Source organism: Cupressus sempervirens, chromosome 1 (genome assembly GCF_028749045.1).
Source record: "Cupressus sempervirens isolate cs-2001-9-10 chromosome 1, ASM2874904v1, whole genome shotgun sequence".
Lineage (NCBI taxonomy): Eukaryota > Viridiplantae > Streptophyta > Pinopsida > Cupressales > Cupressaceae > Cupressus > Cupressus sempervirens.
Window position 1 is genome coordinate 447717172 of NC_143118.1, and position 24243 is coordinate 447741414.

The 24243-nt window shown below is 35.6% G+C and overlaps 3 protein-coding genes across 3 annotated transcripts; 2 read left to right on the forward strand and 1 right to left on the reverse strand.

The window, feature by feature from the left end:
- Window positions 1–2178: 2178 nt before the first annotated feature.
- Window positions 2179–22287, reverse strand: LOC149578233 (3-phosphoshikimate 1-carboxyvinyltransferase 2-like). Its single transcript, XM_089827886.1, has 8 exons — window positions 21878–22287; window positions 21532–21776; window positions 21285–21438; window positions 19098–19312; window positions 18739–18856; window positions 18421–18631; window positions 2725–2786; window positions 2179–2619 (listed from the first exon to the last, which is right to left on the reverse strand). Exons 1-8 carry the CDS (start codon window positions 22244–22246, stop codon window positions 2401–2403), a joined length of 1593 nt encoding a protein of 530 aa, XP_089684012.1. The 5' UTR covers window positions 22247–22287; the 3' UTR covers window positions 2179–2400.
- On the forward strand, window positions 9001–9674 carry LOC149578234 (uncharacterized). Its single transcript, XM_089827896.1, has 2 exons — window positions 9001–9194; window positions 9299–9674. Exons 1-2 carry the CDS (start codon window positions 9075–9077, stop codon window positions 9626–9628), a joined length of 450 nt encoding a protein of 149 aa, XP_089684022.1. The 5' UTR covers window positions 9001–9074; the 3' UTR covers window positions 9629–9674.
- On the forward strand, window positions 9629–10521 carry LOC149578235 (uncharacterized). The gene is made up of 2 exons (XM_089827892.1): window positions 9629–9703; window positions 9839–10521. Exons 1-2 carry the CDS (start codon window positions 9670–9672, stop codon window positions 10420–10422), a joined length of 618 nt encoding a protein of 205 aa, XP_089684018.1. The 5' UTR covers window positions 9629–9669; the 3' UTR covers window positions 10423–10521.
- Window positions 22288–24243: the final 1956 nt, after the last annotated feature.

The window sequence follows — 24243 nt, forward strand, 5'->3', positions numbered from 1 at the left end:
TTGGTTCTTTTGTTGTTTTTCTTTCACGCTCTTTCTGGAAACACCGTTTGGTGCTCCCCCTACTGGTGTTTGCCCTTTGTATTGTTTCTAGTCCCTTAGACCCTCGTTGGTCTCTTGTTGGACATTAATAAATTTATCTTATCTTATCCTAGCAAGGAACAACACACCCTAGAGGACAAAATTTGAGAAAGCTCCTGACGATCCACCTTTATGCCTCCAGGAGGCCAATCTAAAGAGTGCTTCCATCTATAACTGACAACAAGTCCCAATTGATAAGGAGTCTTCTAATGAGCCATTTTATCTCATCTAGCAGTAAGAAAAGAATCACAGAGTCTGAAGATGAGGGTACAAGGATAAGATGGAGGGGAATCCATCCCAAGCATTGGACCAAAACAAAGCCTCAGAGCTTCCCTTACATATCCAAAAAAGACCCCCTATTAACTAAATGAATACCAATCTTTAAAGTATGCCACACAATAGAGCCACGACCTTGAAGACACCATAATGCTTCTACTTGTATTTGATATTGTTCAAAACCCCTTTCCAACTAGAGCATTTTATGGAAAATGAGTATCATTTATGCAATCATGATACCTCCAAAATGTATATAAATTTCATATAGATTTTGCATTGGAGTTCTTTTTTAATTATGAAAAGTGAATAAAGAAACATGCTTTGTTCAATCATTTAGCTTTAGACAATTGAGTATCTATACTATCTACCTTTGTTGTAAATTATAATGGAAGCCAAGGTGTTGCTATAGGTGCAATTGCAATCTCATGAGCCACACAAAATACTCTTGTTTAGTTACTCATATGCCTCATGACTTCTTACAGTGTGGCTTGCCTAAGAGGTTGTGGTCATTAAGACTAGTAGAACTAAACAACATTTTACAACGTAGTTAGTCTAGTTTGTCATTGATAATCCTCATGTATTCCATGCTAAGTGCCCAAAGTGGCCCTAATCCTCTATAGTGATATGAGGTTTTGTAAGTTAGCTCTTGTGCTCTTCCCAAGCATTCACACCAACATCCCTTAGTGAAGGAAAATAAGCACATACAAATAATACTATCACTTGTGGTTTCACATACTATACCACAACATGCAATATTTTGCATACTATTATCATGTTAAAATATATATTTTTTGGCAATCTTTGTTGTTCTACGGTTTAAGGTTTAACTCATGTGATAGGGTAGGACCTAGTAATTGAGCATAGATCAATCATCATGATAATATCTGTTGATTAAATGCTCAATATCTTTGATAATATTAACTCATTAGTTGTGAATTTAGAATCATTACAGCTACTGATGACTATCCATAATTGAATGAAATATATCTTAGTTCTTAAAAAAAACAAATCATGTGATGACACATCAGTGCACCAATAAAACATGACTTAGTGCACAAATATCGGTCACTTTTTTGGGACTATTTTGGACACCATAGCAAAAAAACATGCTGATGTGGTATCATATTTGACGATAGGACCTGGAAACCTTAGTTATAAGCAAAGAACTTACCAAATAAACTGTTGTTAAAAAATAGGAATAATTTGAACTTTCCTCGCAGAATTTTGAGTGATCCTCTCTCCTATGAACCTAATGTAACTTGAGTGTGATCCCCTTTCAACATCTTTTTGAGCAAAGATTTGTACATTTTTATATCATATTAATATAAAGGATCGAGTCAAGCCAGATACTATAAAACAATACATGTTCTAATTGCAACTCGGTACCTTCTTTACCCACAATAAAAGGATGGACCGAAGGCATGTACCAGTGCATTTCAATGCGTTGGGTAAGTTACAAAAGGCAGAAATCGCAATCCTGTCCATGTAAGGTTATACACATTGGGTTACATTTCAAACCATTTTGTATCTTCTATTTTTTTATGGTAAGTGTACTGTATTTTAAGAAGATTCTTTATGCTAGCGTAGTAGTATTTTAAGAAGATTCTTTATGCTAGCATAGTAGTTAATGGCTTTGGTATAGCATTAGGTCGGAATGCTTAGCACCACCATTGATTAGTTTTATAATCGCGATGAACTAGTGCTTCTCATTCTAATGCCACAAATAAAAACTGCTTGTGCAATTTAAGTACTCTCTTCAGCTCACCAAAACAGAACAGTTAGCAAACCAAACCCAGCCTACTTAGAAAAACAATAACAAAATAGTGAATACTGAACTTGTCACTCCCTTGATAGCTCCAAGTCGAAAAACGACATTAGAATTCTTTGTTTTAGAGTACATTCAATCATTATTTATTGTTCAGTTAACTCTCTATATGTACAGCCTGGAATTATTAACCCATTCCTTCTGGACCCCAGACCTAGCTTACCCCTCAAAAACCAAGAACAATCTGAATAATACTAAAAATTACATGACCTCGCTCAAAATCAATGCTTTGTAACGTTCTCGAAAACATCAAAGTAATCTGGAAAAGTCTTTTTGGTACAGCTGGGATCATTTATGGTAACTGGAACATCTCCACAAGCTGCTAGAGAAAATGCCATAGCCATTCTGTGATCATCATACGTATCAATTGATGTAATTTCCAATTTCTCTGGAGGAGTGATAATGCAGTAATCTGGCCCCTCCTCTACTGTTGCTCCCAACTGACAGTTTAAACAGAAAGTATATAAAGGAATTAGTGTGTTTAATGGTATCAATCAAAACATATTAAATGACTTCAGTAATTTGTAATGATATAAGGCACTAACCTTCCTTAGTTCAGTACATATAGCCAACATGCGCTCTGTCTCCTTCACTCTCCAGTTTGCAACTGAACAGAAACAAGATATAAGATTCAACTATATTAATCATAGACTCTGCTGCTCTTTCTACTTATTCCTACTCCGGCACCAGAAATCAAAAGCTATCAAAAGCATAATTATTGACAAATTAATGCACCAGCAATCATCCAGAATCATAGTCACAAAGCAATAGTCTGAACATTGCGCATGCAGAAGTGATAGTCTCCATCAATTATGACACATTTAAATGGAGAGCTCTCGATTACTTTCTAAATGGTCACCTACAAAGATGTTTTGAAGGAGAAAATGAAAAAGCACGCACAGCGCACCATGGTCTCTAGTATAATGACCGAGTTTATCACAACGCCAAGATCTCAGAGATAAATAACTATTTGTATTCAAGGACACCAGAAAGTATTTAATTTTCTGAGATTCCCAAAAAAAAATCACTGCCCTATATTCAGTTGCACTGCACTTAAATGACAACAATCGACAAACCTCTCGTGGTATCCTATATTACAATGTACCAAATACTCCAAATTTGTTTCAAGCTCAAAATTCGATGGGGATGCAATCTGAGTAACATTCTGGATGTCCCAGTGGGGAAATGGGAAAATGGAGGTGACACTCTTTTTTCTAAGCACCGGAAATGCATGCTTCCATTTGCTGCAAGGTAGCGCTTAAGGAAAAATTTGATGAACTAAAACTAATAAAAATGCCTAAAAAGCCAGAACAGGGAGGATTGCTAAAGGTCACCACAAATTTAAAAATAGATTGTATTTAACTTATAAATTTTGGCTGCTTTTATTTTATTGAAGTTCTTTTGAAAGCATTTAGAATATCTAAAATACCTGATTTTTTATCAGTTTCTTATATCCAGAGGTACTGTCCTTGAATGACAATTAACCACAAACTTCGAGTAAGATCCTATATTCAATTGCACCATATTTCTATATTCATTTCGATAAGTTTCCGACAGATAGCTGATAATTGCAAACTTGGTATTCCATATGGATGCAATGATGGAACATAATTTATAACTGACATTTTGGGTGTCCCAGCGACTTGGGGACATGGAGGGGACATCCCCCTTTTCCAGTAACCTGTTCCATTTGATGTGCAATAATTTAAAAAGGTTATTTTTTTAAGGCAAAAAGTAGAAGTGCTAAGAATTCCTAAAGAGCCAAAACAGGGACAATTGTTATCAAATATTTAGCACATTGTATTTACTTTTTTTAATTTCAGATATTCTTTTTCATGTCATTTTGAATTTCATAGCACCCCCTACTATCTTTAAAACTGCACCTCTGCATCTCCAACCCAGAAACTGAGAAACACTTTACACTTCCGTTATCATAAATGTTCCTGCAGGGTATTTTCCATCCCAAATACTACTTTAATTTCAGAATGCTTTCACAATTCTCAATCTTCACTAAGTTTTATCAAATGGAAATGATTGTGTTATCTGGATTCTGAATATCTACTATAGTGTAGGAAATACTATAAATTTATCATAAATGTGGGCAGAGACAAACAGAAGCTACAAAAATAAAAAACAAGATAATATGTGCTTCTTAATTTTCAATCAATAGATTCACAAGTTTATAGAATTTTCATATCCTGTTTTACTGGAAACTTTCCAAACAACTTTTCTAAAAATATAGGGTTGAACAACTCAATACAAACATATTCCTACCACAAATAGATTAACCTATTTAACAGCTATTAACCTAACAACCCTAATGGATTAACCTATTTAACAGCTATTAACCTGTGATATTGCTATCAGGATTTAACTGTGTGATTTTGAGTCAAACTCATTGACCCATGTTTCATAAGTAGTGATTCAACATGAATTCATCTCTCATGAGAATAAATGGAACACTTGGCTATTAACCTAACAACAATTAGTATATGCATCTTATGGTGCAATATTCTTAACTAACCCGATATTGTATTATTGTATTATTCTCAAAATGGGAATAGTGGGCCAACAAAAATTGATCGCAATGTTTAATAGTTCATCATAAGATGTCAGTAGGTATTATTAGATTATTTTTAGTATCCTAGGTTCTTGCTAAATGTAGCTCATTTTTTAGAACCTTAGATAATGGTCATTTACGCTTTATTTTGAATTTTCTTAGTTTAGTCTATTTTTAGACATTGTCTTTATTAAGACAACTTGCTTTTTACTTAATGTTTTTATAAAATCTGAAAACTCTATTTAAGAGAGTGTGATTGTTATTACTATCTAATATTCTATTCCATGGGATTTCATAAAATTTGGCAAAATTTTAAATAAAAAATTCAAGCCTCTTCTGATCTGAAACTTTTTTCAAGAAATTTGTTTTTCGGTTTTTTAAAGTACATGGAGGTATTTTATGAAAATTTTGTGGTCCATCTTCAAAGATTTTTGCTGAAAATTGTAGTCTAGTTGAAGGTTTTGATGGTGTGATTTCCTGGTTTGCACGAAAGTATCCGATTTTCAAGGGTTTGCATACACTCGCATGTTGCTTGCATGTGCTTTTTGAGAGTTGTGTGTTACTTATACATGTTGTCTATCATGCTAAGTCTTGTCTTTGTCTGCATGAAGGTTTCTTTGGTGGGCTTCCATAAATTTTTCTCTTGAAAATTTTCTTGCAATTTTCATAATTTTTTCCGTAAAAACATTACTGTGGTTTTCATTATTTTTTCCTTTTAGAAACTTATCTGGTGGGCTTTTTATAATAATTTGTCCTTCCAAAAAATCTGAGAGTTTTCAATTTTTTTTACCTAAAAAAAAAATTGTTTGCTCCTATATGAATTTACAACCTGGTCAAGGACTCTGCAATTTAGGACTGTTCTCTGGTTTTTGTTGGGTTTTACTGTTTTCCTCAAAAACAATGTTGTGTATGCTAATTTGTGTCTTAGATTCTGTACCCGCTAGATATTTGTTTGGTTTTGATTGAATTTCACCTCAAAATTTATGCTTTTTAGTGGAGTTGTCTCCTCAAAAATATTCGCAAAGTTTAAGTAGGATTTTCTATTAGGGATTCTTGTTTTGAGGTTTTTGTTGTTTTTTCCAAAAAAAAATGATGCTTTGTTCACCCAATCATGGTATCTTGCAATTTGTTTTGGGGAATCTAGCTCATCTGCAAAAGTTTTGTTGGTTTCTCAATTTTTCTTCAAAATTGTGGCAATTGTTCTTACTATGTCTCTGTTTCTTGGGAAGGACAGTTCAATTATCCAAAATCAAGTTGGATGTTTTGTGATGATTTTGTTGGACTAACCGCCAACGCTCCCCTTCGAAATTCATGATGGTCTGTTTTTTGGGAAGAACAGTTCAGTTATCCAAAATCAAGTTGGATGAGTTGTGATGATTTTGTTGGACTAACTGCCAGCACTCCCCTTCGGAATTTGTGACACAACTTAACCACCTCTTTTGTTTTGTAAGTTTATTGGTTGTATTGGGCATTGACAAGTCAATCTTTTGGTGCAACGACAACCCTAGCTCGTAACAAGTGGTATCAAAGCTAGGTCGCGGGTTTGTATCTCCGCGGGTAACGGGGAGGGCGGGTGGTTGGACTAACTGCCATTGTTTCCCTTTGGAATTTGTGACATGGTTTAACCGCCTCCTATATTCTAGAAGTCTAATGGTTGTATTAGGCATTGACAGGTTGATCTTTTGGTGCAACGGCAACCCTAGCTTGTGATGGATTTTTGGTTAGTAGTTTTGCAAAGTCTAGGAGGATTAGTTGCAAACTTTTGTCTCTTGTTGCAGAGCATTCTGAAGAAGGGGACAACCTTCTCTATTTTTTTCCTAGGCTACTCCTGGTCATTGGTATTTTGAATATCCAGGGAGGGTCTTAGCAGCAACAGAATGTTTTGAGGAATTTGTAACTACAAGACATGTATTGTCTTTTGATAAATAGTTGGTTGAATGACCATTAAGAACGGGTATTAGCTAGTACCTTAGGTTATTGCTAAATTTAGCTCGTTCTTCTAGAACCTTAGTTAATGGTCATTTAGGTTTTATTTTGAATTTTCTTAGTTTAGCCTAGAGTAACGAGAATTGCCCAAAAATCGCCTGAATCAGCGATGGTGATTATTTTGGAGTCGGAAATCGCCATCACCAATTTCATCACGTGAATCGCCGATTTGGGCAATTCATCCAAAAAATCGCATGAATCGCCTGATAAAATCGACATGAATCGCCCGCGGCCAGTAAAGTATAGACTTGTAAAATTTAAAAAAATTGCTTGTTTTTTTTACTTTGTTTTTAACCTATTCTCTTTGTTATAACCCTAAAGGGCCTTCTATTTGTTTAACATGAGTAAAAGTGAGGAAAAGTGAGAGAGAAAAAGAGAAAAGAAAAGCCATAGGTTTCTAACTGACAAGAAGAAAGAGCACAAAAGGGATCAGCAATCCATTTGGGGAGGCCATCAATTGCATTGGGAGCATTAAGAAGCCAATCTCAACACTCCTCAACTCATTTGCAATAGGTAAGTGCTCTTTTTTTTTTTGCATGTTAGTGTATTATGCATTTTTTGTTAAATTTTTATAGTTTTCAAGATTTTTAGTTTAGATCTTGAATGTTCTTTATTTTTACTAAGTTGCAAACTAGGGTTTGTTGTTTTGTAGCTTTTATTAGCTTCAAACTTTGATATTTACATATAAATTTTTATTGCAGCAGCCTTTGCTTTCATTTTTTGCAAATTCGCAATGGGTAGAAAAAATGAATGTTGGAAATATAACGAAGAGTTTCCTGGAAAAACCAAATATCAAACAAAATGTATTTTTTGTAAAGAAAAAATAACTTCTGGGGGTATTTATAGATTGAAATACCACATTGTTGGACACAATGTTACAATTTGCACTCACCAAACTCCTGAGGCAAAATGCACTTGCTTAATGGCATTAGAAAAAATTGAAAAAGACAAAGCCAATAGGAAAATGCAACTTGAAGGGTTAAGGGGTATTGGCTCCCATGTTCCTGCATCCGCATCCACATCTGCATCTGCATCTGCATCAACTTCTGCATCCGTAGGTTGTGTTGGAGAGGGTTCTTCTAGGCCTCCTTTTTATCCTAGTTCTTCTGCTCGTGCTAGTGCTAGTGCTAGTGCTAGTGCTAGTGCTAGTTGGTCACATACTAAGAAAGAGTCCCACACCAACCTATTGCAGCCTAGAGTGCGAAAAAATAGAATGGATAGTTACTTTGTGCCCCGCACTACTCCTGGTTCCCAACCCACGCTTGAGGGCATGGGTTTGAACAAGGAGATTCATGATGCTGCCAGAAAGGGGATATGCAAATTTTGGTACTTTTGCAACATTCCATTTATTGCAAGCAGGTAATTGATTCTTTTTTCGTTGTTTTCTTTAAAGTTAAAATTAAAAGTAAAAGTAAAACTTTAATTATATCTACTTGTTTTATAATTTGAGTCTTTGACATCTAAATTTTTATTTGTGACAGGGCTCCTTATTTGCAGAACATGATAGATGTGGTTGCTACTTGTGGTCCAGGTTTAAAGCCCTAACTGAGGCTAAGTTGAGCGGATACCTCTTGGATGAGATGGTAAAGGACATGAGGGCTGAGCTCGAGGAGAACCGAAAGGAGTGGATTGCAAAGAGTTGCACCATCATGACTGATGGTTGGACAGATAGGAGGAATAGAACACTCCTCAATTTTCTTGTATCCTGTGGAGGTGATTGATCATTCTACTTTCCTACATACATAATTGTAAATTTTGATTTGTTGAAAGCTAATTTGTTGATGATCCATTTAATTTTAATATTCTAATTCGTTGTTTTGTTACTTGTAGGATATACCATGTTCATCAAATCCATCAATGCTTTCGCACATGTGAAAAATGCCACATACTTATGTGAGGCTATTGAGGAAGTCATAGTAGAAGTGGGAGAACAAAATATGATCCAGGTGGTGATGGATAATGCAGCAAGTTATGTTGTTGTAAGTAAACTTTTAACTTTTCAAGTTTTGAAAATAAATTTATTTGAATTTTGAAATTTGAATTTCTAATTGACTTAAAATTGTTGTAGGTAAAATTTTGATGGAGAGGCACCCCACCATATTTTGGTCCTCTTGTGCGGCACACTCCATTGACCTCATGTTGGAGGAAACTGGCAAACTTGAGTTTGTCAAGTCATGTGTGGAAAGGGCAAAAAACATATGTAAATTCATTTATAATCATTCATTTGTCCTTAGCACAATGAGGAAGTACACAATAGGCAAGGAGTTAGCTCGCCCAAATATCACGAGGTTTGCCTCGAATTTCATCACCTTGCAGTCCTTGTTGACATCAAGTGGTGAATTGAAGAGCATGTTTGTTAGGCGGGAATGGATTTCCTCTTCCTATGCTACGACCACTGCAGGGATAGATGTGGCGGATTGCATATTTGATGAGGATGGTTTTTGGAAACCCGCTAGAGAAATCCTGCAGGTAAATTTATTGCAATTTAACATTTAGTATTTTACTTTTACTTTAAGTTATATTATTTTATATTTAAGTTTTGACTCAAGTTTTTTGTTTTACTTTATATGTAGGTCACTGAGCCCCTTGTAGCTTTGCTACGAACTGCTGATGGGGAGAAGCCCTCTATGGGCTACATTTATGAGGGCATGGATAGGACCAAAGAGGCCATCAAAGCCCAATATGCAGGAGTGCAGGAGAGGTATGGCCCTATTTGGGACATCATCGATAAAAGATGGCAGAATCAGCTCCATCAACCTATCCATGTAGCAGCTTACTTTCTGAATTCGGCATATCATTTCCGTCATGAGTTCAAGGCGGATGTGGAGGTTCTCACTGGCTTATACACAGTGATTCAGAAGTTGAGTAGCGATAAGATAGCGCTGTTGCAATTGTTGAGCTAGACCAGTTCAACAATAAAGAGGGGCCACTTTTCTCTTGCAGAATGGCCATAAATGCTCAGACAACACTACAACCAGGTAAAAATTAAATAATATATTCAATGTTCATGAATCTAGATTCTAAACTTAAAGTTGATTATGTAATTTTAGATTTAACTTGTAATTTGTAAATGAGACTAATTGTTTCTATTTTCAATTTTTCCCTTATTGTAGATAGATGGTGGCAAATGTTTGGGGCCACAACCCCAAAACTTCAAAAAATTGCCATTCGTATTCTGAGTCAGCCAAGCAGCGCTTCTGGATGTGAGCGCAATTGGTCCATGTTCGAGCACATCCATTCGAAGAGGAGAAACAAGTTGACAGTGCAGAAGTTGAATGATATTGTCTTTGTTCATTACAACCTCCGTCTTAGGATTAGACAGATTTTGGGCACTGACTCCTCTCCGATCATTCTGGAGGAGATTGATCCAAAATCAGAGTGGCTCACAAAGGTTGTGGATCCAGTCTTCACTGAGGAAGACCGTGTGTGGGTTGACCAGGTGGATATAGAGGCTGAGGCAGCTAGAGCACGTTCTTCAGGCATTGGTAGACGCACACGTGCACACACAGGCACAAGCCCTAGCGACGTTCATGAGCCCATCTTACATGCGGGAGATATGGCTCGGCAGTCCTCTAGGACCTACATTAGACGCCTTACTACTAGGCAGACTGGATACTCTGAGGCTGAGGCTGAGGCTGCAGCCGAGCTTCAAGATGATGTTGAGGATGATGATGATGACTATGAGTCTGAGGCTTGAGATGAAACCTTGTTTTTATATTTTGTTTACAGATATTGATATTGAATCATTGATAGACATATGTTTCAAACTTTCATGGATCTTCATCTTAGATTCTTACATACATTTATGATTTGATGTCTTATGGATCATCTTACATATATTCTATGATTTAAATCATTATGATCATTTGATTTCTATTTACTTCAGCTAGCCTACAATTTACATTTTAGATAACATAGTTACATATGTGATGGATTTTATGTTCCATGTTTATGTATGTTAAGTTTTAACTTCTATTTGATGATGTTATAGTGTGTTTAAGTTATATTCAATAAAGGGTGCATGAAATAAGTTTTAAATTGTTAAAATCTTTAAATTTAAAGGGTTTTTTCAAATTTGCCGATTCATTGCCGATTCACGATTCGATTCAGCCTTGCCGATTCCGATCCGATTCCAATTCTTGTTACTTTGGAACTTTAGCCTATTTTTAGACATTGTCTTTATTTAGATAACCTGCTTTTTACTTAATGTTTTTTATAGTGTTTGTAAACTCCACTTAAGAGTGTGTATTGCTAATACTAATTTTGTTTTTTATAATTTCAAGGACGTACACATCTACCCATGACAAGCCATGGTGGAACTAGCCTTACCATGCTTAGTATGCTTTTATTTAAGGATAGGGACAAACAAAAGGCATGGAATAATTATGTAGTGGAGGAAACGTAATCATTTGGGCATCCCATACAGCTCAAGAGATGTAATAGAGTCCAATATAAGAAAATTAAGCCAAAAAAGAAGTTGCATCACTGTTTGATGAATGTGCAATTACTGAAGTGTTGCCTGATAATAGTTATGGTGCAGCCTCTCAAGAGGCAACCTGTGAGCTCCTCTTTACAATCACAGCAGCCACACCAACACAGAGCACAGTCCAAAATTTTGTAGCCATTATGTGATCTATAAACATACAAAGCCAATGCATCTATGATGACCTTGCTACATCAACCTAGGTTAAGTGGTAAATAACTGATGCCAGCAGTATCGCCTTTGAGAGCCATTTCATTCTATCTCACAGGCAAGCATGATCAACAAAATTCTTGCTGCCTATGTTTCCATGGTAGAACTCCTGCACAAACTTATCTTTTCTCTTATCCAGCTCTCAACAACATACTATTATCATGTAAATCTTCTTACACACCTATAGAAGCTCATAAATTTTAAAGCAATCTGCACATTCAACTCACTGGCACCCCCCTCCATGAACTATGGTTGTCACATGCCTCCACACTCTCAATTTCTTCTTTACCAGAGCTAATCAATCTTTCAGCATGATGCTTATCACTTCAATAGGCTTTCTTTTCTAGACACATCCACAAACTCATTATCTTCAATAGACCAGAGACTGCACCCTGGCATTGCACACGCAGCTCCCAGAGGCACCCTACCTGACTGCATAATTTTTTCTTTCCCCCTCCTCTGTCTCTAGCAATGTTGGAGTGACTTAACACACACTTTTCACACTGTAGCTCATCAGACTTTTCAGAAGAAAACTACACAGGAAAACTATGGAAAAGAAAAATTGCAAATAATCCACTTTCCTATGCCAACTAATTCTAGATCTACAAAGTATTATAATTTATTACTCAAGCTCTCTCATGATTCTCGGGTCTCTCATGAGAGAATTAAGCACAGACCTGCTCTGATAATGTATCAGAAATATGGGAAGAGACAAACAGAAGCTACAATAATTAAAATCATGCTTCTTAACACATTCACATATTTATAGGAATCTTGTATCCTATTCTATTGGAAATTACCCAAACAACTTTTTTAAATATGGTAGGTTGTCTAAAGTTTTAACAACTCAATACAAACACATCCATACTACTAATAGGTTAACCTATTTAACAACCTATCAACCTAACAATAATTATTATATTCATCTTATGATGCAATAATCCTGAGAGCTTCAATGTTGGCCATGCATCAATATTTTGAGCAGGCCTGCAATATACGCTTGATTTATTTTCCAATCTTGTGTGCTTTGTTTGCATGTGGTTGGGGTCTAAGTTTATGCATGAAGAGCTATCTAAAACTTACTGAGCATTTGTAAGTTTCAGGTGAGCACTGGACCAAGACATGTTTGGACTATGGAGATCAGGCTAATTTAAATATACCAAAGCATATTGCTGGCTATATACTTGGTGTGCAGTCAACAGCCTAATTTAGAGAATCCAACCTCTCAGGTAGTTCTTAACCAGGAAGCTGTTTCAACGCAAATGAAGTTAACAGGACTCAACCTAAAAGCCAGTTGTCAACTTCAACATATGCCAGCAATTTTACATGGAAACTATTTTTTTACGTTGTTAATTGTTAACAAATATTCTGCTCATAAGAGCCTCAACTTGCAACTAATACAAGCTCTTGCAAACACCACCATGAGAATAATATCACCTCCTTTTGAGAAACAACCTGTAGAAGACTAAGAATCATAACTTAAAATTTCATATTGGATGTCTCATTGGGATTTGAACCTGGGTCCAACAATGAGAACTCAATGCTTTAACCAATTAAGCTTAACCCCTTGTACTTTTCTTTCAATGTTACTAATCATTTACAAATATTCTGCTCATACAAGCATCAACTTAAGACCAATTCAAGCTCTCACGAGCACAATCATGAAATTAATATCAGCTATGGAAGCTAAATTCAAAAATTGCTTCTACAGAAAACTGATGATATTTTATGTTACATGCAGTTCCAGAAAACTGACAACCCATCATGAGTTGTGTTATTTTTATGTTACAAGAGTTGCAGGTTATTGATGATCCTTCAATGGAATGTGTGCTAGCCTCTTCATGAAATGTGGTCACGATGTGTTATAGGAGCAATAAGTATGATGATCCTGCAATTTGTGTAATATAAATTGCAAGTTAATAATGATGCAAAAATTGGATAATCTCGGATGTGCACTAGTAATTCTCCTTGTCATTGAGTCACTCAGAATTTTTTTGGGTCTCAAAGACTAGATTTCATGAATGCAAGCTTATTGATGATCCTTTACAAGTTGGATCAATCCAAAGTGCTTGCTGATCTCTTCACAAGTTGGGACATTCAAAAGTTTTGGTCTCCGAAAGTACATAGATGTAGTGATAGTAGGAATATAACTGGTACTTCACAAGTTGGACAAATCAAAAATATTTTTCAATGACTGCATAAGTTGGGTCAAACAAAGGTTTTGATCTTGGAAGGAAATGGGTTTTTCTCTTTAGTGGAGACAGGTGCTGCTCTTGATCTATTTAATTAGAACACTCAATAGATGGTTTGAACTTTGCACTATTCTGGTCAGAAGGAGACAATGATTGCCATGGTTGAATCATCTAGCAGTTGTTCCAGACTATTGATCCAAATACAAGGATCAAAGGTCAAGCATGAGAACATCAAATCAATCAGTGTTAACATCAGTGTTAACATCAGTGTTAATATCATGCAGAGAGGGTAGGAGGCTGCAAAGGATGGAGTGGATGTATTATAACAGTTTGATCAGGGTACCACAGCATAGAATCTCTCTTTAGATCTTTGTTAGGTTTGTGAACATAAAGCTGCAACGCCAGTAATAAATAAATTGTACATGTATTGACTTGTTAAAACTTTAAACAACCCAATATGTTTTAAAAAGTTGTTTGGGTAATTTCCGACAAAATAGTATAGAAGAATCCTATAAATGCGTGAATACGTTTGATTGAAGCATGGTTTTAATTATTGTAGCTTATGTTTGTCTCTTCCCATATCTCTGATATGGTATCAGAGCAGGTCTGCACTTAACTAAAATCTGCTAAGGTACAAGATTTGATACTATTACTCAACAAAAAAGAATGTAGTAAGAAACTTAATAGCAAGTTAATATATTTGCCACATAATTCATACTTGGACCACAATATAAATTTAATCATTGGTAAGAATAAAAAGTACTATTGCCAGATTTGTAAAGAGCATTATATATGTAAGGGGCAGAGATTGGCAAGAGATAGGTATAATATATATAATTAACTTTTAGATAATCATACAAGGCGCACCTAACACAAGCCATTAGAGGAAATAGTACAAAGTTTTGGTGTAACTTGTTCTTAAAGAATTTCTCTCAATGTTGGCTAATCATACAAGACGTGCCTAACAAAAGCCATTAGAGGAAATAGTACAAAGTTCTGGTGTACCTTGTTCTTAAATAAGTTCTCTCAACGTGGTACTCCAATGACCTAATAACTCAAGTTACTCAACTAAAAGCTGGTCACTTTTGCAGAGTGTGAATACATGCTAAACCATATGACACTCCTGTTGCTATGTTTGAAGAGGGAAGCCAGAGTTTGACATCAGCATAAGCCAAAACAGAGATAGAAGAATAATAGAAAGTCAATACATTCATCCCCATACAGGTCAATAGGACTCAAAGACAATCAGCTATATAATAAGAACAATCAAACTCAGAGAATACAATCAGATATAAAAGAGAAATAGTAGGGTAGATGATCCAGATCTTTGGAGATATCTGGGGTATAACGCTCTAAATTGTTAGTACTCAAATGTGTTACAAGCAGAAGCAAATATTAAACAACGATTAAGAATAATAATAAAAATTCACACAATTACACATGGGAAAGATGTTAGGATTGCAACCAAAAACATAGTGGCTGTCTTATCTCCTTCTTTCTTTGTACATCTTTCTTACTTATTCTTTGCCATCTGACATCATACACTTTGCACACGATTATATAATGCCACCAGGGTAAAAAATGTTATGGAATATGGAATAGTTAAATATCCCACAGATGACACTTCATCTTGCACCAACTATTGTTGAGCCATGTAAAAATGTAACAGCCCCTGTGCAGTGGTGCCCCACGACACCACTAGGGGGACTTGACAAGTAATATGGTGGGATCTATCCCAGTAAGGACAAGGGCAATATATTATTGGGACTCACCATATGAAGCTAAGCTCTACATTTTGGAACTCGGGTAGCTAAAACCATGGTTCATCTTATAATGTATGCTGTGTGAGGTTTTGTATATCCTCAAGATAACACAAAGTAATCAAGCTTCACAGGTCCCCTGCACCTTTAGAATTTTTGGTATAATACCTGGTGAAGGTAGAAGATTGACCTTGAAGGTACTACAGACCATAAAAAATGGATGATTGTTACTACAAAAATGAAAAGGCACTTGCAGTATTGCTTCTGAGAGTTTTGGAGCTGTGCTATCTGAACCAGTAAAAAACCTTGGGTCATCAAGGATACCTAAACACAAAGTATAATTACTCTCAACTACCTATCAGATCAGCAATTAAGGATAAAATTGAATTTTATTTGCTATAAAAAGATACCTGAATGCAAGTGGGGCCAAATCTAAAGTACTTAAACCTAAAAAATTGATAGTACAAGTACAAATAACCATGAGAGAGAAGAACACATCTAAGAAACATGGATTCAATGATAACCAAACAGGGTCAACATTGGCATTTGCTTGCAATATGGCTAAGAGAATGCTCATTTAAAATTTACAGGGATATGCAAAAGGCTGCGTGCTCCCCACAGAGCCTACCCTTGAATAAAAAATTGAAGATATAGCTCACTGAAATGATTCTTGTTCTAGGTTAAATAACACAAAGGCTGTAGTGTTTTACATTTGTAGTACTCGAAGGATTGGCATAAGACTCACAGCAGTCCTTAAGGTGACTTTAGTTGGGACCAAACTAAACATCTGTCATAGTAATGATTGTTAAGAGGTTAAGGAACCCTTGATTGTTATCCATTGGTGTGGCATTTAGTTATATTTTCTGTCATAGTAGTGATCTTTAGGGGGCTAAGGAACTCTTGATTTATACCCATTTCTGTGATATTTACCTATATTTTCTACCCCTGAAAGAAGACCTTGCATATTCCAATGTAGTGTTATAAATTATCTAATCTCAGCCTTATTGACTATTTTCAATCACTAATGGATGCATATCCTTTTGGAGAAGGATTTACTAGTTTGCATTTTGAGACTTTTGATAACATCCTATACTTATTAATAATACAATTTGCATTTGGTAAGTTCTTTAACATTATGTAGCCACATTAATGTTCAGCAGTGCACAAAATATGTTAAAAAGGCGAAACTGCAGCACTGTAAACCACTTTTGGTGAGAATTGATCTTCAATTTAGTGAACATCAAGAAATCACGAAGTTACCATATTCAGTCATGCCCGCTGGAATTCGATAGTCGATTTGTGCCAAAGTTGGGTTCGAATCAAAATTATTTCAAATTTGTTTTTTTCTGAGGAATTCACTGCAAATTCGCCAAAATGGACCCTGGCCGAATTTGCAACGATTTTTGCCAGGGATTCGCTGGCAATGACATGCCCAAAATGAATGTCATGCAAACGACCTGCAAATGTGGACCACTTTAAATGGATTTTTAATTCTTTTTAATTCTATATTTTTCATCGTTTTTGCTTTTAGGTTACGCATGCAATAACCATTCTTCCAGGTTTTGTTATGCACGCACGATAAATTTAAAACACCATTTAATATAAAACTCTGTTTTTACTAACTGCAGATTCGTCCTCTCATGATTAAGTCACTGCTAACATGAGCCTTTGATGAAGAGATGGCCAATGAACATTTTTCTTCCACTGAAGTCAAACTTACAAATCATTCTTCATGCAGTCCACATGATCCCTGCACTTTTATTTTCCATAAAGATTATAGTCTCTGTCCATAGATACTGTTCAGAAAAATTATCGGTACATAAAGTTATAAAGACAACAGGTTATAAATTTTATTGGTACTTAGACTTTCAAAAGACAACAGGTTATAAAGTTTATACAACCTAAAAATATTTCATATATATCTATATATATATGTTTGCCGCATAGATTAATTAAGAATTACACACAGACAATGAACACGAACACGAACAGCAGAACTCTTATTATTATTATTCGCATATGCCAGAACATTACATTATGCTTCCATGATAATATCTGATGATTACAATGCTTCCGAAGGGGTTATAAATACTTTCCAAAGAACTTTCCCGAAGGAGTCCGTCGGCCACATACAACATGTCGCTACATAACAAAAACCTTTCCAAAGGGACCCGTCGGCTGATACACAATTTCCTTTCCGAAAGGACCCGTCGGCTGATACACAATTTCCTTTCCGAAAGGACCCGTCGGCTGATACACAATTTCCTTTTCAAAGAGACCCGTCGGCTGATACACAATTTCCTTCCCAAAGGGACCCGTCGACTGATACACAATCTCCTTCTCGAAGGGACCCGTCGGCTGATACACAATCTCCTTCCCGAAGGGACCCGTCGACTGATACACAATTTCTACCGACGACAATACATATATGTATATGTATATGTATATGTATATGTATATGTATATATATATATATATATATATATATATATATATATATATATATATGTTTCTTTAATTCAGGAGTTCCACATGTGCAAACTTAGTATCTTTCTGTTCACAATTCAATCATTGAAATCATATAATACTTTTCAGTCCTTTGCAAGACCTGAGAATTTCATTAACAATCATCTTTGGTGCTTATATATATATATATATATATATATATATATATATATATATATATATATATATATATACTGACGAACCCAAAACGAATCCGAACCCAAACAAAATAAATTTGAACAAATTTCAAACCCAAATGTTGAACCCGCATCCGTACCAGAATCCGAACCGGCAACCTAGAGAAATCACAATACAATAATCCTAAACAAAATAAAATCTAAATGCTGTTGAGTCCACTACTGTGGCTGAGCCTACACTATTTGGATTGTGACAAGAATTCATGTGCTCCAGTATACCTTGATTAGTGAACTTTCATTGCTAATTTCATGTCAAGCATCTTTTACAAACTTTAAGAAAAGCATTGGACATCTTAACTTCATAAACTAAAAAGATAAAAAATAGTACTTGGAATAATTAGTACTTACCATCCCTTATTGCAGTGGGTCCATCAGCAAAAAGGGCAACAACAGCCAAAGTCATTGCAACATCGGGCATTTTGTTCATGTTAACATCAATACCAATCAAACGCTTTTTCTTTGATAGTTCAGCTGGTGGACCAGTCACAGTCACACTATTTTCACTCCAACTCACTTTTGCTCCCATTTTCTCAAGCACTTCAGCAAATTTTACATCTCCCTGTCACATTGCACATAAAAAAATTCAGATTCATCAAAAAGAAAATTTTCCAATAAAATTAGCACTTGGTTCGACCAATTTGGTCACAAAATATCACTACCATCTACCTGCAGGCTGCTTGTGCCACAGCCTTCCACAGTAACTGTTCCACCAGTGATAGCAGCACCTGCAAGGAAGTAACTAGCACTTGATGCATCGCCTTCAACATATGCTTTTCCTGGTGACCTGTTTGATATGAACAATGTGTATGACAAAATTTTAAAATGGGACTTCTTTCTTCTACTAAAATGATTATTCTTCATGATATGGACAATCTGACTGCCAGACTAAAGTGAAAGTAAAAGATTAGAATCCATGAATTTATCCAAGGGAAACCAAGAAGCTCTAATTACACGGTGCTACAAATGGCCATGAAATGGACTTCAAATCATCGAATTGAATAAGCAATATTCTTGCTGAAGCTTACTTGTAAACTTGACCACCTTTTATAGAGAAGCGTTCCCACCCATTGTGGCGGTCTACTTTTACACCAAAGCGCTCCATTAATTTCAGTGTCATGTCAACGTAGGGAATGGACACTAGTTTATCAATGATCTCAATTTCCACATCTCCAAGAGCTAGAGGAGCTGTCATGAGCAGTGCTGTGAGATACTGACTGCTAATAGAGCCTGAAAGTTTGACCTGTAAAAGTAACATTATTCAGAATGAAACAATTAACTTCACACAAGAATATTTTCAGGAGACAGCCAAATATTAGTTACAATTATTCAGACTCCAAAGAGACGAAAATTTAGTTATTTGGCATTATCAATATCTTACATGACAACACAAAGAACTTAATAGAGAACTTCAGAAATTGATTTCCACCTCTCACCCTTTTTAGAGGATTTCAAACTATAGATGACACGAAATAGCTCCTACAAGTTTATTATTGTCAGCAGAATTGAATATCTTGAATGTACCCTTATCAGTCCCCTTCTCTCCATTAATTGGTCATTTATTTGGCCAGAGGCATTTCTTTCACATGTTTTCTGAATTGTATTGTTTTATTCTGACTTCCATATGGTTTAAATATCTTTAGCTTCACCCCTCTGGCATGGATCTTGTCTTCTGGTTTTGGTTTATTTTTAGTAGTGCAAACTTGAAAATCTTTTTTGCTATCGTAGCTTCTTATAATTTCAAATTCTGTTGACCTAATTCAGTTATTTGTAAACATCTATTCAATTTCTTTCATCAGCAGTGAGAGAGGCAGAAAACAGATCAAAGTAAAAAGCAGCAGTTTTCTCAGTTTATTCTTAGAATTAGTTAAATTTTAATCTACTAGATACTTGGGAGGTGAAGGTGAAGAATTTTTATTATAGATCTCAAGCAAGTCAATCTTCTGGACAAACATGTAAGACCTACCCTTGAATTGGCAAATTTGTGGCACTGGAACAAATTGTTGAAGTTGAACAGAGACAACAAACAGCCACTGGTTAAATAAAGGATCACATGAGAAACAGCACTGATTTTGTTGCCACCTTCAAGGATCTAAAGACAGATTGACTGCTTTTCACAGTTGAGATTATTTTAGCATCTTGGTATAGTGCATACTAGATGTGTACGGGATGTTGTTAAGGAGAAACAGCAGCAATCAGATCCTCAAAGATTGGCACAAACTACTAAAGCACAATTATTTCACTGTCATTAATATTTATCTATATTCATTAAATTTTAGGTTGATGGACAAATTATCTATGCTCTATGGCAAGTCAGATTTAGATCTATCATAATCCATCCAGAGGTTGCTCATTAGCAATTTTCTGAGGCATAGGAACACTCCATTTCCAAGTCATCAACATGGCATCGCAAAAGAAAAGAGTAATTAGAATTCAAATACCAAGGTTTAAAACAGGAAAAACTCCATCAAAAACAATGGAAACTAAAAAATATACAATATTTATAAATATATAGCAAATCTTGACTTTGTTATTTATGACAAATATAATGCTACAGACTAGAAATAAATATCAATCATTAAAAAGATTCCAATTGTAAAACAGAAGACTTACTAGAAAACTACTTACTTTTTTCTGAAAAGTTTGTGTTAAAAACAAAAGGCACGTCCTGAAATAGTAATTGTTATCTTCATGGAGATAAGAAATAACAAATATTGTACACTAACAAACATATTATAAAAGAAGAGCATGATTTATTGCAAAAGCTGTTTTACAACCAAAAGGTTCAGATGAAAAACAAAAGGTTGATAGTACAGCCTTTAGGGGCAGCTTCATACATTTTGAACAAACTGTCAAACGGGTATAAATTCAAAGAATGACCCTAATTAGTATTTCTTTTCTTGAAAAAATCTATTCAAAATTAAATTAAATGCCCTAAGCTATTTCCAGTATTTCTATATGTAAAGGGAAAACAAAACATGAATAGACATACAGAAAATCATTTCAGAAATACGTTTTGAAAAACTGGGGATACAGTAAGCCAAACGTGGTGGTCCATAATTACTTGGGATATATCGTCAGTTGCTGAAATTTTACGTTACTATGCTCTGAGTCATTTGTATCAATATACAACTTGGAACTTTCGGGAAATAACATATCATATTGCCTCTTCCCATCCTAGTAAGAGAAATGCAAAATCAGAAACCCGGTCTTACCGTTCCACCAGGTAGGCCTCCTTTTGCATTGATGTACACGGGTGGACAATTAGTGTTCTGGACACAACCAACATCTGCACCAAGTTGTTTCAGGCCAACGACTAAATCTCCAATTGGCCTCTCTCTCATTCGTGGAACCCCATCAAGAATGTACCTGCAAATATAAGATTTTAGAGACTTGCAATCTGAATATTAGATTAAGAGGAAGTTTAATTTTTGCCAATGGAATGGTAGATGTAAGCCAAACCTTGATGCTCCACCTGCTGCAGTAACTACCGCAGTCAAAGGACGCATTGCAGTGCCCGCGTTCCCCAAAAAGAGTTTGACCTCCTTTAAACCTAGTTTCCCTACTGGAAACCGACCAGCACATCCTTCAACTATAGCTCGGTTTTTCCAACGGTCTTCCTTAACATTCAAGCCAAGGGTCTTCAGTGCTCCAATCATGTAACGCACATCATCGCTGTCTAAAAGATTATCGACAAGAGTCGTTCCCTGAAATGAAATAACCCAAATTGAAATTATAATTAGATTAATGTCAATGAATAGGCAAAGCAAATGTCACAGCCAGCCAAAGTATGGTGATTTCGACCAACCTTAGATAGGGATGCCAACAGAAGGATGCGATTGGAGAGGGACTTTGATCCAGGAAGCTTAACTGTTCCACTGATCTCGTTGATGGGCTGCAATACAATCTGTTCCACTTGAGGAGGCTTCTCTGGGGCAGCTGTTGAGCATCTACACACCCCAACTTTGCTAATCCCACTCCTCCTCACTCCACTGACATGGTGTTGTTCACTTGCAGCAAACGGCTTTTGTGCAATTCTTCTTGCTTGTATGTTCAAATTACTTCTTGGGTGGGCAGACGCCGAGGAAATAGATAAGCGGGTATGTGATTCTCTGTTCGAATGGCCTGCAGTTGTGACAATGTGAGGTTTCAGGAGTGCCTGAGACACAGAAGCCATGGTCAAAACCGACAGAGCTTAATTTTCACACGAGCTGTTCTGATATGTAAGCTGGAATGTGGATTCTTAATGCGAAAACACACACGCGGTAGATCTTCCGGTCTAGAACAGTTCTTTAGTTGGGGGTTGGAAGACTCAGAATTTGGGTTGAACTTGACCGGCTTGGGGATTTGTTGTGTCGAAAGTTTGTTGGGAGGCAAAAAGAAATTGCATTTTTCAGTGAAAATTGATGTGGGTGGGGAATATGGAGTAGGAAAGAAGAGCCGTGGTGGGTAGGAGGTAGGTGGGTGTGGGTTTGGTTGAAGAAAAGGAAATGTGGTCCTCGCCTACCAAATTTTTCATGTATATCTAACAAGTGATACATTTTTAGCAACTATTTGTATTTTACTTTGATTATTTTGACTTCAAGATGCTTTGTGTGTTTAAAAGTATTTAGTGTTATTATATGGTTTTAAGTGATTTAGTATATTTAATTTTAAAATTTATATTATGTTGAAGTTAGTTTATTTCTAATCAGTGGTTATTTGTTCTTTTTTATGTCAAACCTTTCAAATTGTGTGATTAGGACAATTAGAAAAGGGCTCTAGCCATGTGTCTTTTAGTTCATTAATCAACCTTAATTGTGTGTATCATTAGGGCAACTCCTTCACATGTATTTGTAAAATGATCATTCATCAACTATTGTTCATCTTTACATGCTACCTTTACACTAATATGTGACAAATTCCTAACTCTTGCACTAGTTCATTCCAACATCCATTGTAATGTACCACACTACATCAAAGTCCAAAAGCCTAAGCATCATCATAGCTACATTAGTTGTTTTTGTTGCATAATGTCTTTCATTTAATGAAGAATAAAATAAAAAGGTGAATAGGCTTGACTAGGCCAAGAGGAGGACAACAATTCATGTTTCATGCTTAATGTAGCAAGTTAGATAATAGTTTTCCTCAATGCTATCAAGCCTCTAACTATAGGTTAATGTGTGAAGCTTTATTAAAGGTACTTGTAACATAGAAGGAAAATTGGGGTTAAAGTGTGTTCACATAGCTCATGTGGGCGAACTGTTGCACTAGGTTATATCTCCTTTATGTTGCATTGGGAGGAGTATGATTCACTTAGGCTCAAAAGAATCAAGTGCTAAGTGGATGCAATGGGTGCCTTTATTGTCATGCGATTAAGGAGTTGATGTATGAATAAATTTGACAGGGAGATGCACGACTTAGCACTAAATGGGGGAAAATTGACTTTCTATATTCACACAATAACAAAATTCTAACAAAAGAATTGTGCTATAGGAAACATAACCTAGATATTATAACTAACTCACAAATTCAATTAGATTTGATCTAGAGAGACTAGGTCAACTGGGTTGGCCTATTATTGGGACTAGGTCAACTGGATCAACCTATTCCCTGCACTTTTGATCATTTTCAATTGTAAACTATAGCCAAGATCATGTACTTTCCAAATTCAATCTTGAAATTGGCATCAGTTGTTTAGGAATCAACCTTGAAATTGGAATGAAATAAACTTGAATGAAAAATGTATCTGTACATAATAGAAACTAGATATGACATTGCAATATCTATACCTTGACAAATAGACTTGGAGTTGTGTGTGTGTATTAGTGTACTTACAAAACACACAAAACTCCAATAAGACATTAGCTTGTTAGTTCTTAATTGTCAAATCAAGCAAAGATGAGCAAATGAAGCTAATAAAAGTGCCATATTGCTCCATATCTAAGAAGAGTATGATCAAGATATCTAAATTGCCCTAAGATTTAGATCCTAATCAATGAGATTGCAAGCTTAGAATGATAGACTCGAGGCAAGAATAATACAATTGTAATGCATCTAACATGAGAGAATGAAAATTGGATTATCAATGTCTAGAATGAAATGAAGTGTGAGCTAATCAACTAGATGTAATTAATTAATTGAGCTATGAATTCGACAACTTAACACTAGAATGCAAATGAATAGACCATTTGA

Bases quoted from the DNA above. Each gene is read 5' to 3' on its own strand.
- LOC149578234 (XM_089827896.1), top strand. From the start codon at position 9,075: ATGTTTGTTAGGCGGGAATGGATTTCCTCTTCCTATGCTACGACCACT. The intron at 9,195-9,298 runs GTAAATTTATTG...CTTTATATGTAG, and splicing joins CCGCTAGAGAAATCCTGCAG to GTCACTGAGCCCCTTGTAGC.
- LOC149578235 (XM_089827892.1), top strand. From the start codon at position 9,670: ATGGCCATAAATGCTCAGACAACACTACAACCAG. The intron at 9,704-9,838 runs GTAAAAATTAAA...CCCTTATTGTAG, and splicing joins TCAGACAACACTACAACCAG to ATAGATGGTGGCAAATGTTT.
- LOC149578233 (XM_089827886.1), bottom strand. From the start codon at position 22,246: ATGGCTTCTGTGTCTCAGGCACTCCTGAAACCTCACATTGTCACAACT. The intron at 21,439-21,531 runs GTTTGGCTTACA...TTATATTTGCAG, and splicing joins GCAGCAGGTGGAGCATCAAG to GTACATTCTTGATGGGGTTC. The intron at 2,620-2,724 runs GTTAGTGCCTTA...TTAAACTGTCAG, and splicing joins TATGTACTGAACTAAGGAAG to TTGGGAGCAACAGTAGAGGA.